Source organism: Salmo trutta, chromosome 12 (assembly GCF_901001165.1).
Source record: "Salmo trutta chromosome 12, fSalTru1.1, whole genome shotgun sequence".
NCBI lineage: Eukaryota > Metazoa > Chordata > Actinopteri > Salmoniformes > Salmonidae > Salmo > Salmo trutta.
Window position 1 is genome coordinate 76,865,244 of NC_042968.1, and position 17,380 is coordinate 76,882,623.

General features: G+C 43.5%; 1 protein-coding gene across 3 annotated transcripts; it reads left to right on the forward strand.

The window, feature by feature from the left end:
- The first annotated feature begins 7,484 nt into the window (after positions 1–7,484).
- On the forward strand, positions 7,485–11,953 carry LOC115204210 (nucleophosmin). Of its 3 annotated transcripts, none has more exons than XM_029769600.1 (11): positions 7,485–7,616; positions 8,802–8,881; positions 9,008–9,127; positions 9,235–9,328; positions 9,546–9,652; positions 9,927–9,955; positions 10,036–10,081; positions 10,187–10,261; positions 10,466–10,588; positions 10,772–10,846; positions 11,088–11,953. In XM_029769600.1, exons 1-11 carry the CDS (start codon positions 7,577–7,579, stop codon positions 11,136–11,138), a joined length of 840 nt encoding a protein of 279 aa, XP_029625460.1. In that variant the 5' UTR covers positions 7,485–7,576; the 3' UTR covers positions 11,139–11,953. The 3 variants fall into 3 exon arrangements, with proteins under 3 accessions (XP_029625460.1, XP_029625461.1, XP_029625462.1); XM_029769601.1 differs by having other exon boundaries at positions 10,190–10,261; XM_029769602.1 differs by having other exon boundaries at positions 9,930–9,955.
- Positions 11,954–17,380: the final 5,427 nt, after the last annotated feature.

The following is a 17,380-nucleotide window of genomic DNA, read 5'->3' on the forward strand; positions in this document are numbered from 1 at the left end:
TGTGTGTGTGTGTGTGTGTGTGTGTGTGTGTGTGTTTGTGTACATACAGAGGGAGAGGAGAGAAAGAGGGATCTCTGGATTAAATAAAATATGAAGTTAGTCAATCAAATTAAATCAAATTTTATTGGTCACATACACATATTTAGCAGATGTTATTGCAGGTGTGGCAAAATGCTTGTGTTCCTAGCTCCAACAGCGCAATAGTATCTAACAATTCACAACAATACACACAACTCTAAAAGTAAAATAATAATATTAAGAAATATATAAATATTAGATCGAGCAATGTCGGAGTGGCATTGACTAAAATACAGTAGAATAGAATACAGTTTATACATATGAGATGAGTAAAGCGGTATGTAAACATTATTAAAGTGGTCAGTGATTCTAAGACTATGTAAATTGGGCAGCAGCCTCTAAGGTGCAGCGTTGCGTAACCGGGTGGAAGCCGGCTAGTAATGGCTATTTAACAGTCTGATGGCCTTGAGATGGAAGCTGTTTTTCAGTCTCTCGGTCCCAGCTTTGATGCACCTGTACTGACCTCGCCTTCTGGATGATAGCGGGGTGAACAGGCCATGGCTCAGGTGGTTGATGTCCTTGATGATCTTTTTGGCCGTCCTGTGACATCAGGTGCTGTAGGTGTCCTGGAGGGCAGGTAGTATCAAATCAAATTGTATTTGTCACATGCGCCGAATTCAACAGGTGTAGGTAGACCTTACCGTAAAATGCTTACTTAACCAACAATGCAGTTCAAGAAATAGAGTTAAGACAATATTTACTAAATAAAGGGAAGAAAGTTTATGAAATAAAAAAGTAACAAGAAAATTAAATAACAATAACGAGGCTGTCCCCCCTTGTACCCCCTGTATAAGGGGGTACCGGGGGAACAGGGGGTACAGCCATCCCTGTGGCTCAGTTGGTAGAGCATGGTGTTTGCAACGCCAGCATGGTGTGTGCAACGCCAGGGTTGTGGGTTCGAATTCCCACGGGGGGCCAGTACAAAAAAAATGCATGAAATTAAATTAAATTAAATGTATGCATTCACTACTATAAGTTGCTCTGGATAAGAGTGTCTGCTAAATGACTAAAATGTACCGGTACCGAGTCAATGTGTGGGAGTACAGGTTAGTCAAGGTAATTTGTAAAGTTACCATGCATAGATAATAAACAGTTTGCACCCCCGGTGATGCGTTGGGCAGACCACACCACCCTCTGGAGAGCCCTGCGATAGCGGGCGGTGCAGTTGCCATACCAGGTGGTGATACAGCCTGACAGGATGCTCTCATTTGTGCATCTGTAAATGTTTGTGAGGGTTTTAGGGGCCAAGACAAACCTCATCCTGAGGTTGAAGAGGCACTGTTGCACCTTCTTCACCACACTGTTTGTGTGGGTAGACCACTTCTGATCGTCAGTGATGTGTACGCAGGGGAACTTGAAGCTTTCCACCTTCTCCACTGCGGTCCCGTTGATGTGGATAGGGGTGTGCTCCCTCTGCTGTTTCCTGAAGTCCATGATCAGCTCCTTTAGTTTTGTTAACGTTGAGTGACATGTTATTTTCCTGGCACCACTCTCCCAAGGCCCTCACCTCCTCACTGTAGGCTGTCTCGTCATTGTTGGTAATCAGGTCTACTACTGTTGTGACGTCTGCAAACTTGAGGATTGAGTTGGAGGCGTGCATGGCCATGCAGTCATGGGTGAACAGGGAGTACCCTTGTGGGGCCCCAGTGTTGAGGATCAGCAAAGTGGTGTTGTTGTTTCCTACCTTCACCACCTGGGGGCAGCCCGTCAGGAAGTATGGTGTTGAATGCTGAGCTATAGTCAATCAACAGCATTCTTACATAGGTATTCCTCTTGTTCAGATGGGATAGGGCAGTGTGATGGTGATTGCATCGTCTGTGGATCTATTGGGGCGGTAAGCAAATTGAAGTGGGTCTAGGGTGTCAGGTAAGGTAAAGGTGATATGATCCTTAACCTCTCTCGGGCAGGTGGGACGCTATCGTCCCACCCACGGTTCACACATTCAACAGCCAGTGAAAAATCAGAGCGCCAAATTCAAAACCACAAAATGTCATAATTCAAAGTTCTCAAACATAGGACTATTTTACACCATTTTATAGATACCACTTCTCCTGAATCTAACCACGTTGTCCGATTTCAAAAAGGCTTTACAGCGAAAGCAAAACATTAGATTATGTTAGGAGAGTACATAGACACAAATAACCACACAGCCATTTTCCAAGCAACTAGATGCATCACAAACACCCAAAACACAGCTAAATGAAGCACTAACCTTTGACGATCTTCATCAGATGACACTCCTAGGACATCATGTTACACAATACATGCATTTTTTTGTTCGATAAAGTTCATATTTATATCTACATTGGCACGTGACGTTCAGAAAATATTTTCCCTCAAATACTGCCGGTGAATCAGCAAAACAATTTACAAAAATACTCGTCATAAACGTTGATAAAATATTAAACTGTCATTCAAAGAATTATAGATGAACATCTCCTTTATGCTAACGCTGTGAAAGATTTCAAAATAACTTTACTGGGAAAGCACACTGCAATAATCTGAGTACTGCGCTCAGAAAAATACACTAGGCAATACAGATAGCTGCCATTTTGGAGTCATCTAAAATATTAAATAGCATTAGAAATATTCACTTACCTTTGATGATCTTCATCAGAAGGCACTTCCAGGAATCCCAGGTCCACAATAAATGTTGCTTTGTTCGATAAAGTCCATCATTTGTCCAAATAGCTCCTTGTCGTTAGCGCGTTCAGTTAGCTACTCCAAGTGTAGGAAGCGCGCAGAAAATGTCACGACGAAAAGTTTAAAAAAGTTATATTGACGTTCGTTCAAACATGTCAAACGTTGTATAGCATCAATCTTTAGGGCCTTTATCACTTAGAACTTCAATAATATTCCAACCGCATGATTCCAGTGTCTTGAAAAACGTTTTGGAACACAGCTAACTCTCACGTGAATGTGCGCCAATGAACTGATGTCCTTCCCTGGGTCACCAACTTCCCCACCTTCTTGTTCGCTCTCTGTTCATCATAGACGCCTCAAACAACTTTGTAAAGACTGTTGACATCTAGTGGAAGCCTTAGGAAGTGCAAAATGAACCCTAACTCACTGTGTGTTCAATTGGCAATGACTTGAAAGCACCAGAATTCTCACTTCCTGGTTAGATTTTTCTCAGGTTTTTGCCTGCCATATGAGTTCTGTTATAGTCACAGACATCATTCAAACAGTTTTAGAAACTTCAGAGTGTTTTCTATCCAAATCTACTAATAATGCTTATTCTAGTTCCTGGCCCCGAGTAGTAGGCCGTTTAATTTGGGTACGTTTTTCATCCGGCCGTGAAAATACTGCCCCTACCCTAGAGAAGTTAACTAGCCTCTCAAAGCACTTCATGATGACAGAAGTGAGTGCTACGGGGCGATAGTCATTTAGTTCAGTTACCATTGCTTTCTTGGGTACAGGAACAATGGTGGACACTTTGAAGCAAGTGGGGACAGCAGACTGGGATAGGGAGAGATTAATATGTCCGTAAACACTCCAGCCAGCTGCTATGAGGACGCGGCTAGGGACGTCGTCTGAGCCGGCAGCCTTGCAAGGGTTAACACCCTTAAATGTCTTACTCATGTCGGCCATGGAGAAGGAGAGCCCACAGTCCTTGGTAGCGGGCCGCGTTGGTTGCACTATCCTGACAGCGGGCGAAAAAGGTGTCTAGCTTGTCTGGAAGCAAGACATTGGTATCCGTGATGTGGCTGGTTTTCCCTTTGTAGTCCCTGGACCCTGCCACATGTCTCGTGTCTGACATGCTGACCACACCGCTTGTGTAGCGTGCACGAGCTTTGCAAAATAAATGTACACATACATGTTATCCAATCATTTCTCCAACACTGCTTGCAAGTGTCTGCGTAGCCAGGCTCTAAAATAGAACTTTGTTCTATTTGTGGCCCTTGACCACTGGATACGTCCCTTCCGTCCTCAAGAGAGCGAGAGTTGCACCCCTTCTCAAAAAACCTACACTTGATCCCTCCGATGTCAACAACTACAGACCAGTATCCCTTCTTTCTTTTCTCTCCAAAACTCTTGAGCGTGCCGTCCTTGGCCAGCTCTTTTGCTATCTCTCTCAGAATGACCTTCTTGATCCAAATCAGTCGGGTTTCAAGACTGGTCATTCAACTGAGACTGCTCTTCTCTGTGTCACGGAGGCTCTCCGCACTGCTAAAGCTAACTCTCTCTCCTCTGCTCTCATCCTTTTAGACCTATCTGCTGCCTTTGATACTGTGAACCACCAGATCCTCCTCTCCACCCTCTCCGAGTTGGGCATCTCCGGCACGGCCCACGCTTGGATTGCGTCCTACCTGACAGGTCGCTCCTACCAGGTGGCGTGGCGAGAATCTGTCTCCGCACCACGTGCTCTCACCACTTGTGTCCCCCAGGGCTCTGTTCTAGGCCCTCTCCTATTCTTGCTATACACCAAGTCACTTGGCTCTGTCATATCCTCACATGGTCTCTCCTATCATTGCTATGCAGACGACACACAATTAATCTTCTCCTTTCCCCCTTCTGATAACCAGGTGGCGAATCGCATCTCTGCATGTCTGGCAGACATATCAGTGTGGATGACGGATCACCACCTCAAGCTGAACCTCGGCAAGACGGAGCTGCTTTTCCTCCCGTTCCATGATCTCGCCATCACGGTTGACAACTCCATTGTGTCCTCCTCCCAGAGTGCTAAGAACCTTGGCGTGACCCTGGACAACACCCTGTCGTTCTCCACTAACATCAAGGCGGTGACCCAATCCTGTAGGTTCATGCTCTACAACATTCGCAGAGTACGACCCTGCCTCACACAGGAAGTGGCGCAGGTCCTAATCCAGGCACTTGTCATCTCCCGTCTGGATTACTGCAACTCGCTGTTGGCTGGGCTCCCTGCCTGTGCCATTAAACCGCTACAACTCATCCAGAACGCCGCAGCCCATCTGGTGTTCAACCTTCTCACGTCACCCCGCTCCTCCGCTCTCTCCACTGGCTTCCAGTTGAAGCTCGCATCTGCTACAAGACCATGGTGCTTGCCTACGGAGCCTTGAGGGGAACGGCACCACCGTACCTTCAGGCTCTGATCAGTCCCTACACCCAAACGAGGGCACTGCGCTCATCCACCTCTGGCCTGCTGGCCCCCCTACCTCTGAGGAAGCACAGTTCCCGCTCAGCCCAGTCAAAACTGTTCGCTGCTCTGGCACCCCTATGGTGGAACAAGCTCCCTCACGACGCCAGGACAGCGGAGTCAATCACCACCTTCCGGAGACACCTGAAACCCCACCTCTTTAAGGAATACCTAGGATAGGATAAAGTAATCCTTCTAACCCCCCCCCCCCCAAAAAAAAAGATATAGATGTACTATTGTAAAGTGGTTGTTCCACTGGATATCATAAGGTGAATGCACCAATTTGTAAGTCGCTCTGGATAAGAGCGTCTGCTAAATGACTTAAATGTAAATGTAAATGTAGTGCACCTTAAAACTGGCTGCCAACCGCCATATAAAGTCCAAAAAATAAGAAGCCCAAAGGAGGAGAGATTACCAGAAATTAACTGTGGGATTCATTGTAGAGGACCTTGTGCATTTCAGGTAAAATAACAACCCGATGTTAACCTCTCTAGGGTAGGTGGGATCGTCCCAACTACGTAACAGCCAGTGGAATCCTGTGGCGCATTATTCAAATACCTTAGAAATGCTATTACTTCAATTTCTCAAACATATGACTATTTTACACCATTTTAAAGACAAGACTCTCGTTAATCTAACCACACTGTCCGATTTCAAAAAGGCTTTACAACGAAAGCAAAACATTAGATTATGTCAGCAGAGTACCCAGCCAGAAATAATCAGACACCCATTTTTCAAGCGAGCATATAATGTCACATAAACCCAAACCACAGCTAAATGCAGCACTAACCTTTGATGATCTTCATCAGATGACACTTCTAGGACATTATGTTATACAATACATGCATGTTTTGTTCAATCAAGTTCATATTTATATCAAAAAACAGCTTTTTACATTAGCATGTGACGTTCAGAACTAGCATACCGGAATTTAGTAAATTGAATTTAGTAAATTCAAACTTCTGGTGAATTTACTAAATTACTCACGATAAACGTTCACAAAAAACATAACAATTATTTTAAGAATTATAGATACAGAACTCCTCTATGCACTCGCTATGTCCGATTTTAAAATAGCTTTTCGGTGAAAGCACATTTTGCAATATTCTAAGTAGATAGCCCAGCCATCACGGCTAGCTATTTACACACCCACCAAGGTTAGCCCTCACCAAAGTCAGATTTACTATAAGAAAAATGTTATTACCTTTGCTGTTCTTCGTCAGAATGCACTCCCAGGACTTCTACTTCAATAACAAATGTTGGTTTGGTCCCAAATAATCCATAGTTCTATCCAAATAGCGGCGTTTTGTTCGTGCGTTCAAGACACTATCCGAAAGGGTAAATAAGGGTTACGCGCCCGACGCGTTTTGTGACAAAACATTTCTAAATATTCCATTAGCGTACTTCGAAGCATGTCAACCGCTGTTTAAAATCAATTTATATGCCATTTTTCTCGTAAAAAAGCGATAATATTCCGACCGGGAAAGTGTGTTTACGTTCAACGAGAGAGAAAATAAAAACATGGGATCCCCTCGTGCAGGAGCCTCAGTCTGATGGTCCTCTGATCGGCCACTTAGCAAAGGCGCTAAAGTTTTTCAGCCAGCGGCTGGAATTACATCATTCAGCTTTTTCCCGGGTTCTGAGAGCCTATGGGAGCCGTAGGAAGTGTCACGTTACAGCAAAGATCCTAAATGTTCAATAAACAGAGCCAAGAAGCCCAAGGAATGGTCAGAGAGGGTACTTCCTGTTTGGAATCTTCTCAGGTTTTTGCCTGCCATATGAGTTCTGTTATACTCACAGACACCATTCAAACAGTTTTAGAAACTTTAGGGTGTTTTCTATCCAAAGCCAATAATTATATGCATATTCTAATTTCTGGGCAGTAGTAATAACCAGATTAAATCGGGTACGTTTTTTATCCGGCTGGGTAAATACTGCCCCCTAGCCCTAACAGGTTAATTAATATCCCAGGACAAATTAGCTAACAACAGCAAGCAGCTAGCTAAATTGCCATACATATCTTTTTGAGCTGTCCCCAAATTAATATAGTTGGTTCACAGTTCGTTTTGACATTTCAACCTGTGTCCTTGTCGCATCTGGTGTTGGTGGACAAAATCAAGAAGCGCGATGGCGGACGCACTTGCGCAAGCGGTCTGGTCAGCGGTTGAATTGGACTCCACTGTGTCTCTAATGATCATCATGAATATTTATAAATACGCCTCTTTCACTAAATAACTGTGATGATTGGACTATACCAAAGAAAATCTTCCATCAATCTAGAAAGGGGGTGTGGCTATTGAGTCCGTGTAACGTTGCCTGCGTAGAAAGAGGTATTTCAGTTCATATTAGAAGAGCCCGCTGTTAGTAATCAAATTGAACGGGATGGACGAGGAACAAATGGGGCCACAGACCTTTCTCTATGGTGAGATGTTTTTTTTAAAGTAACATAATGTGGTGTTTTCAGTATAGTTTCAATTCCATGTTAACTAGTTAGCAAGAAAAAGAGCTGTTCATCAGACACCAACATCGCACGAGGTAGCTACACAGCCAGCACAATGGCTAGCTACAGTAACTAACGTTAGTTAGCTAAAATTAATTGGGGGATGTGAGTTTCGTCAATGTATGGTTCAATAACGTTACGATATCTGAATACCATGTCATTAGTTATAATGCTTGGAAATGGAAATAATGTACCCAGTTGTCAGCTTGGTAGTTAGCCACGAGACATGAACGGTATTATAGTAGTTAGCTTGCAAACCATCTTGAGACCTTTTTAAGTAGTTAGCTAAATTGGGCAAAATGTGGGTAATACTTTTAGCATATTGGTTCCCTAGTTGATTTAATTAGTTGTGGTAGTTGGGCCAGACTGATAAGTTCACATTGCTCGACAAAGTTGACATTACAGGCGAGGTTCCATAAACTACCAGGCTAGCTAGTTGGCCCTCCATGCGTCTGAACACGTGTTTTAAAGATGGCGCACAAGGCCGTCTAGAAATGTGCTCATGCAGTGCAGCAAGATGTTAACGTTGCCTTAGTTGCTAGTTTTGGCTAAAGCTGTTTTAACTAGTTACCTGTGAAAATGTATCCACTTTCATTAAGTTACATGTTATTGTTAAAAACTTGGCATTAACTGCCAGATTGAAATGGTAATTTCACAATTAAAATAATACGTGAATTCCAAATGGTACATGTGATGTTTTTGTAAGTAGTTTGACTCGCATAATATGTTCATAGCAGCATGTCTAAGAGCTAGTTGCATTGAACACGTTCCCTTTGTCAGGGCTAACAATTCTTCCATATTTTGGCCCCACCTCAGTCAGAATTAACTGGGAGATGTCCCGTAATGGGCCACCTTATCCACAAGTTACCGGTTTGGGTGCATGCTTTTCCTCCAGCCAAAGCAGAAACGCAAGTGATTCAACATAGCATAGTCTTCAATTGAGTCGTTATTAGTTGCATCAGCCGTTTTACTGGCTGGAGAAACGCCTGAAGACCCACCATTTTATTACAGGATAATAAATTGCCCAGACCAACATTGTACCCCTTTCCCTTAGTTGATGACAATGTAGTACTTCTTCATGTAATTTACCGTTTTTTTTTTCAATAGGGTGCGAGTTGAAATCTGGGAAGGATGTTGTCTTCAACCCAGAAGAGGATGACTTTGAGCACCAGCTAGACTTAAGGATGGTGAGGGTTACTGGTGCTTATTTTATATAATATGAATTAATGGCAATATTTCTCTGTTTAACCATTTGTTGTTATAGGTATGATAAACTATTTCTGAACTTGGTGTCTCCTGTTGATTGGTCTTAGGTGTGTGTGGACCCCAGCACCAAGGATGAGCTGCATGTTGTGGAGGTGGAAGGACAGGACGCAGAGGGTGAGAAGGTGAAGGCTGTGCTAGCTGCACTCAAACCCTCCACCTTGCCAAGTGTGAGTAGTCAGTCTTCAATACTTATATTCTATCCCTAAGTGGGAGATGGTGGTTGTATGGCCTGTGTAGAGTTAATGCCTATTGAGCAGTTAATTGTGTGTTGCAGGTGTGTCTTAGTGGGTTCGCAATCACATCCCCAGCAGTTTTCCGTCTTAAGGCTGGTTCTGGTCCAATCCACATCAGTGGTCAGCACCTTGTCAGTGAGTATGGCTAATCTCAGGACTGTGTTACTCCCATGGTATCTTTGGTGCTGCCCTGGCTTCTGTAGTCAGATGATACTTGAGATGATTTACTGATGTGTTTTCAACACTGCATACCAAAAGACTGAAAAAATGTGAATTATTATTTTTTTTTAAAGTCTTTATTAAAGTTGTCATAGTCTATCTACTCAAAGTTAACTCGTTGTTTTTCCACCAGTGATGGGAGGAGACCAAACTTTCGACGAGGACGACGACGATGATGAAGAGGAAGGGGTACAAACGTCCAAGAAAAGGGCTGCATCAGTACCAGCACTTAAATCTCAGGTTGGTCCCGGATACTGGCCTTTGAGCCAACACTCCAACTGGGAAATAACTTGAGTTACAAAATGTGTACATCTGGTGCCCTAATATTGCATGGCCTCCCTAGTCAAAGATGATCTTTGTTGAGCTGATTTACTGATGCATTTTCAACACTGCTTACCAAAAGACTGAGACTGAAGAGGGTCATTCCCATTTCTGAATGTTATCCACTCTTTACTCTTGCTTCACACATCCTCACATGACACTTACCATGTCCTTCCCTTTCTCCTCTTCACAGAAGAAGATGAAGATGGATGACGATGAGGAGTAAGTGTAGTGTTTGACTGACTAACCAATGTTCCATGGTGAGGTTTAATCTAAAGTTGATTTGTAACACATCTCTTTAGGGATGATGATGAGGAGGAGAGTGAGGCTGAAGAAAGTCCCGTTAAGGTGAGTGCGTTTATTTGCGCACCTGTAAAATGTAGTTTAGTTAAGCCTATTTTCATTCTACCTTTGAAAATGACACAAGAAACCTCTGTTTTACTCGGGGTTAAGAAGACTCCGTCCAAACCTCAGACTCCTGCCCAGAATGGAAAGGGCTCAAAAGCCAACACACCAGCTAGCAAACAGGTAGTCCTCTTTACATCTTCTGCCCTACCATCACATGGTTTCTAGTTGAAGATGATATTTGTTGCGCTGATTTACTGATGAATTTTCAACACTGCTTACCAAAAGACTGAGACTGAAGATGACCACTCCCGTATCTGAGTATTATTGTAGTGATCTATGTTAGTCATGTTACATGTCTTGTCTAACAATTTTCTTGCTTTTCAGTCAAAGATGCCTGATGGCAAGGGTGACAAAAATGGCCAGACCCCCAAAGCAACACCTCAGACCCCCAAACCAGTCCTCACCATCCCTGAGCTGAAGGCCAAGATGAAGGCGACTGTGGAGAAGGTGGGTGTATGTGTTCTGTCTTTATGTATATATTATTATCTGGAAATACACTTGCCAAAAACAGCGATTGGATGAACTGATCTAGCTGATGTACGTTAAAGAACTGTTAACCAAAATACTGTCCGAACACAAGACTAAAGGGACATATCTGAATACCTATAGTAATGTCATATGTTATTTCAGGGAGTGAACCTGCCTAAACTTCAGCCCAAGTTCGAGAGCTTTGTGAAGAACAGCTTCAGAGTCACAGACACCAAGGTATGGTAATGCTCCTCAGAAATGTGAAATTTGACATGTCTGTCTGGACCACAATGTGGTTCAATTGGATGTTTGTGAAATGACAACCAAAGTGCTGTCAGGGAAAACATCCCTGAAGAGCAGTGAAGACCATTTTGGTTTTGATCAGCAGTGAGAAACACCAGTACCTCTAAGAAGTTGAGCTCTCGCGATGACCATCATGATTTATGATTTGGTAAATGTTTTCCCCATCTTTTTTCAGGCAATAGCTGAACTGTGGAAGTGGAGACAGACTGTGGAAGACAAAAAATAAATGTTTTTGTTAAACTTTTTTTAAATTTGTTATTTTGCAACAACAAAAAAACACCACCAACTTTGACCTGCTCTGGCCTCTCCTGGCCCTTCCTATGTCTGAATTAAACTTCCGCAGCCCGTCCAGTCCCCGGTGCACTGCTGTGGCACACCGACTAGTATGGAACTAATAAGACTGAACCCCCATCACCCCTGACCCTACCAGCACCATGACCCCCCTCAGAGGGTGGGAGTGGTTATACTATTCCAGCTTTCATGTGGACGGACCTGGGAAAACCCACTTGGAACATAACATTTTGTAAATGTGTAAAATACATCCTTGCTACTGTGTTGAATGTAGCATTTTAAAGTCTGGTCAGTTGGTTTTGAAGGACTGTCCCTCTGGCAGTTTGGAAGGTATCTGTTCATGCATGTTCTTTTTGGGGGTATGTTTGTTATATGGGTCAAGTGACTTGATGGCTGTTCATGTCATCCATAAGCTGTTGGGTGTGTGGATGCTCCTGTCCTTCCCTTCCAGAGGGTAGGTTCCTCAGGGTCTGAGATGTTAACATTGAACAGTTAAATTAAGACAATGACTGGTCCAATCAGGTTTTAAGTCATGCTCACGGTTTTATTATATTTTGCCGTAAGGGTAGAGTGAAGCAGCTAATGCACCGGTGTCATAAATGTCATCTGAAAGTTAATAAATAATTATATTGTATCATACCTGCTTTGTGACCTTGTAACTTCTGTTCTGTTGAATTGCTATACAATGTAAAAATTAACAGCTCTAGCCACAGGAATATTGTGATCTGCAATAAAAATATTGGGGGAACACTTTTGCCTATTATTGATGACTACATGGTACAATATCATTGTGACCCATTTATCCGCAGGGCTGTTAATGAGCATAAGAATTAATGTGGATGGTGTTCCAGTTTAATAGCATAATACAGACTTGATGTCTGAATTACAAAAGACAGTATGGTTGATAAGCTATTGGCCTAGTCTGATCATACTCATTCTAATGTGAAAAGAGGCATTAATGTCTGACCAGAAACTACAAGACAGTTGCTTTGTCTTCATTGGGAAAGCCTGCCGATAGCAACCACAGATAACTACACAATTTGTGAATTAGGCTTTTTATTAGTCCTGTATGAGCAGAGAAACTCCTCGGCACCCCCACCCCAAAACATGGTCTGCACTGTCACTACTGGTGTCCACTAGGGGGGGTTTGTATTAGATCTCATTTGGTTTCCTGCATGCACAATCACTTGTCACATCCTCAAAAGGTCTCATCACTGTTATGCAGATGGTTTCCAACTTTGTCTCACCTCAGGCTAAATGTCAATCTCTGTGTTTGGCAGACATTGCTGAGACTAGACAGTACTGCTATTCCTTGAAGGCCTGCCACCTCCAGGACCTGTCCATCACCGATAACTCCATTGTGTCCACCTCCATGACTGAGGGATGACACCCTTTACTGGACAAAGTCAGTAAGTCCGTAGGTTTGAGATGTCAGTGTCTCATTCCCCTACATGTCAGTATTGGCTCTGGCCAGCAAAGGGGCTAGTGTACAAATCATCCCTTTGCCCGGCAGCCTTGGTTGTGTTGCATCCATGAGGGGTGATCTCTTCCCCCCCCCCCCAGATCTGGAGACTTCCTGTATCAATTAACCTGAGCAGTTACGCTTTATTAATGTCTGCTCTCCCTAACGGCATCAAACTGTCAGGAAGAGGGTTAGTACTGTTGCACCATCATGTCTGCTCAGCTCTACTGTGTGTGGCTATGAATAGTCCTGCCATACAAATAGCTATTGGTGATCCTGAGATATACAGTACCAGTCAAAAGTTTGCACACACCTACTCATTCAAGGGTTTTTATTTTTACTAGTTTCTACATCGTAGAATAATAGTGAAGACATCAAAACTATGAAATAACACATATGGAGTCATGTAGTAGCCAAAAAAATATGAAACCAATTTTTTTTTTATATTTTAGATTCTTCAAAGTAGCCACCCTTTGCCTTGACAGCTTTGCACACTTGGCATTCTCTTAACCGGCTTCACCTGGAATGCTTTTCCAACAGTCTTGAAGGAGTTCCCACATGCAAATAGTCTGGGAAGACATTTAACTAGATGTTCAGGAGTCTTATGGCTTGGGGGTAGAAGCTGTTTAGAAGCCTCTTGGACCTAGACTTGGCGCTCCGGTACGGCTTGCCGTGTGGTAGCAGAGAGAACAGTCTGTAACTAGGGTGGCTGGAGTCTTAGACAATTTTTAGGGCCTTCCTCTGACACCGCCTGGTATGGAGGTCCTTGATGGCAGGAAGCTTGGCCCCAGTGATGTACTGGGCCGTTCGCACTACCCTCTGTAGTGCCTTGTGGTCGGAGGCCGAGCAGTTGCCATACCAGGCAGTGATGCAACCAGTCAGGATGCTCTCAACGGTGCAGCTGTCAAACCTTTTGAGGATCTGAGGACCCATGCCAAATCTTTTCAGTCTCCTGAGGGGGAATAGGTTTTGTCGTGCCCGCTTCACGACTGTCATGGTGTGCTTGGACAATGCTAGTTTGTTGGTGATGAGGACACCAAGGAACTTGAAGCTCTCAACTTTCTCCACTGCAGCCCCGTCGATGAGAATGGGGGCGTGCTCGGTCCTCTTTTTCCTGTAGTCCACAATCATCTCCTTTGTCTTGATTACGTTGAGGGTGAGGTTGATGTCCTGGCACCACATGGCCAGGTATCTGACCTCCTCCCTATAGGCTTTCTCATTTACATTTTAGGAGTATGGAATTATGGTCAGATTTGCCAAATGGAGGGCGAGGGAGAGCTTTGTATGCATCTCTGTGTGTGGAGTATAGGTGGTCCAGAGTTCTTTTCCCTCTGGTTGCACATTTAACATGCTGATAGAAATTTGGTAAAACTGATTTAAGTTTCCCTGCATTAAAGTCCCCGGCTACTAAGAGCCTAAGAGTGCCGCCTCTGGGTGAGCGTTTTCTTGTTTGCTTATGGCTCATTCAATGCTATCTTAGTGCCAGCCTCTGACTTTGGTGGTATGTAAACAGCTGCAAAGAATATAGATGAAAATTCTCTCGGTAGGAAGTGTGGTCTGCAGTTTATCATGAGAAACTCTACCTCAGGCGAGCAATAGCGCGAGACTTCCTTAGATATCGTGCGCCAGCTGTTGTTTACAAAAATACATAGACTGCCGCCCCTTGTCTTACCAGACACCGCTGTTCTATCCTGCCGGTACATCGTATAACCAGCCAGCTGTATGTTGATATTGTTGTGGTTCAGCCACGACTCCGTGAAGAATAAGATGTTACAGTTTTTAATGTCCCGTTGGTAGTTTAATCTTCCCAATAACTCGTCCGTTATTCAATCGCCTCCGACTTCTCAGAAGGCAGCCCGCTCTCCGGCCTCTCTTTCTCCGCCTCCTCTTCATGCAGATCACTGGGGCCGAGGTCGGGGCCTGTTCCCGAGGGAGCCGTATATCCTCCGCCTCGGGCTCGTCAGAGTCGTGAAAGAAGAAAAAGGATTCTGCTAGTCCGTGGTGAGTAATCGCAGTCCTGATGTCTAGAAGTTATTTTCGGTCATAGGAGACGGTAGCGGCAACATTATCTACAAAATGAGTAAAAAAATAAGTTAATAACAACGCAGATAAATGAACAAAAAAACTAAAATAAAACACTGACAGTGTCACCAACAAAGCACCCCCACACCATCACACCTCCATGCTTCACGGAGGGTACCACACATGCAGAGATCATCCGTTCACCTACTATGCGTCTCACAAAGACACGGTGGTTGGAACCAAAAGTCTCAAACTTGGACTCATCAGACCAAAGGACAGAATTCCACAGGTCTATGTACATTGCTCGTGTTTCTTGGCCCAAGCAAGTCTCTTCTTCTTATTGGTGTCCTTTAGTAGTGGTTTCTTTGCAGCAATTTGAGCATGAAAGCCTGATTCACACAGTTTCCTCTGAACAGGTGAGGTTGAGATGTGTCTCTTACTTGATCTCTGTGAAGCATTTATTTGGGCTGCAATTTCTGAGACTGGTAACTCAAATGAACTTGTCCACTGCAGCAGAGGAAATGTTGAAGTCTGAAGTTTACATACACTTATGGTGGAGTCATTAACAAATTATAGTTTTGGCAAGTTGGTTAGGACATCTACTTCGTGCATGACAAAAGTAATTTTTCCAACAATTGTTTACAGACAGATTATTTCACTTATAATTCACTGTATCACAATTCCAGTGGGTCAGAGGTTTACATACAGTAAATTGGCTGTGCCTTTAACAGCTTGGAAAATTCCAGAAAATTATGTCATGGCTTTAGAAGCTTCTGATAGGCTAATTGACCTCATTTGAGTCAATTGGAGGTGTACCTGTGGATGTATTTCAAGGCCTACCTTCAAACTCAGTGCCTCTTTGCTTGACATCATGGGAAAATCAAAAGAAATCAGCCAAGACCTCAGAAAAAAATGGTAGACCTCCACAAGTCTGGTTCATCCTTGGGAACATTTTCCAAACGCCTGAAGGTATCATGTTCATCTGTACAAACAATAGTACGCAAGTATAAAAACCACGGGACCACACAGCCGTCATACCGCTCAGGAAGGAGACGCGTTCTGTCTCCTAGAGATGAACGTACTTTGGTGCAAAAAGTGCAAATCAATCCCAGAACAACAGCAAAGGACCTTGTGAAGATGCTGGAGGAAACAGGTACAAAAGTATCAATATCCACAGTAAAACAAGTCCTATATCAACATAACCTGAAAGGTTGCTTAGCAAGGAAGAAGCCACTGCTCCATAACCGCCATTAAAAAAGCCAGACTACGGTTTGCAACTGCACAAGGGGACAAAGATCGTACTTTTTGGAGAAATGTCCTGTGGTCTGATGAAACAAAAATAGAACTGTTTGGCCATAATGGCCATCTTTATGTTTGGAGGAAAAAGGGTGAGGCTTGCAAGCCGAAAAACACCATCCCAACCGTGAAGCACGGGGGTGGCAGCATCATGTTGTGGGGGTGCTTTGCTGCAGGAGGGTCTGGTGCACTTCACAAAATAGATGGCATCATAAGGAAGGAAAATTGAATGGATATATTGAAGCAACATCTCAAGACATCAGTCAGGAAGTTAAAGCTTGGTCGCAAATGGGTCTTCCAAATGGACAATGACCCCAAGCACACTTCCACAGTTGTGGCAAAATGGCTTAAGGACAACAAAGTCAAGGTATTGGAGTGGCCATCACAAAGCCCTGACCTCAATCCTATAGAAAATGTGTGGGCAGAACTGAAAAAGTGTGTGTGAGCAAGGAGGCAACAAACCTGACTCCGTTACACCAGCTCTGTCAGGAGGAATGGGCCAAACTTCACCCAACTTATTATGGGAAGCTTGTGGAAGGCTACCCGAAACGTTTGACCCAAGTTACGCAATTTAAAGGCAATGCTACCAAATACTAATTGAGTGTATGTAAACTTCTGACCCACTGGGAATGTGATGAAAGAAATAAAAGCTGAAATAAATCATTCTCTCTACTATTATTCTGACATTTCACATTCTTAAAATAAAGCGGTGGTCTTTTACCAAATAGGGCTATCTTCTGTATACCACCCCTACCTTATCACAACACAACTGATTGGCTCAAACACATTAAGAAGGAAAGAAATTGCACTAATTATGAAGGCACACCTGTTAATTGAAATGCATTCCAGGTGACTACCTTGCACCTTTATTTAACTAGGCAAGTCAGTTAACCTGTCAAGGTAGAGGAGGCAGTATTTTCGATTTCGGATGAAAAGCGTGCCCAAAGTAAACGGCCTAATACTCGGGCCCAGAGTCAAATATTTGCATATAATTAGTAGATTTGGATAGAAAACACTCTGAAGTTTCTAGAACTGTTTGAATGGTGTCTGTGAGTATAACAGAACTCATATGGCTGGCAAAAACCTGAGAAAATTCCAAGCAGGAAGTGGCCTGTCTGTGAATTTGTAGTTCTTCTTTTGGTTCTCTATTGAAACTACAGTATCCGTGGGGTTATGTTGCACTTTCTAAGGCTTCCATTGGATCTCTAAAGCGTTCAGAAAGTGGATTGAGGCGTCTCCTGTCTCTGGGCAGAGTATAGTAGCACAGTTTGTCAGCGGTCTGCCTGGTGACTAAGAGATTGGAGATGCGCGTTCACGAGGCCATGCTGTTTTTGAATACACTATTGTCCGGTTGGAATATTATCGCTATTTTACGAGAAAAATACCATAAAAAAATA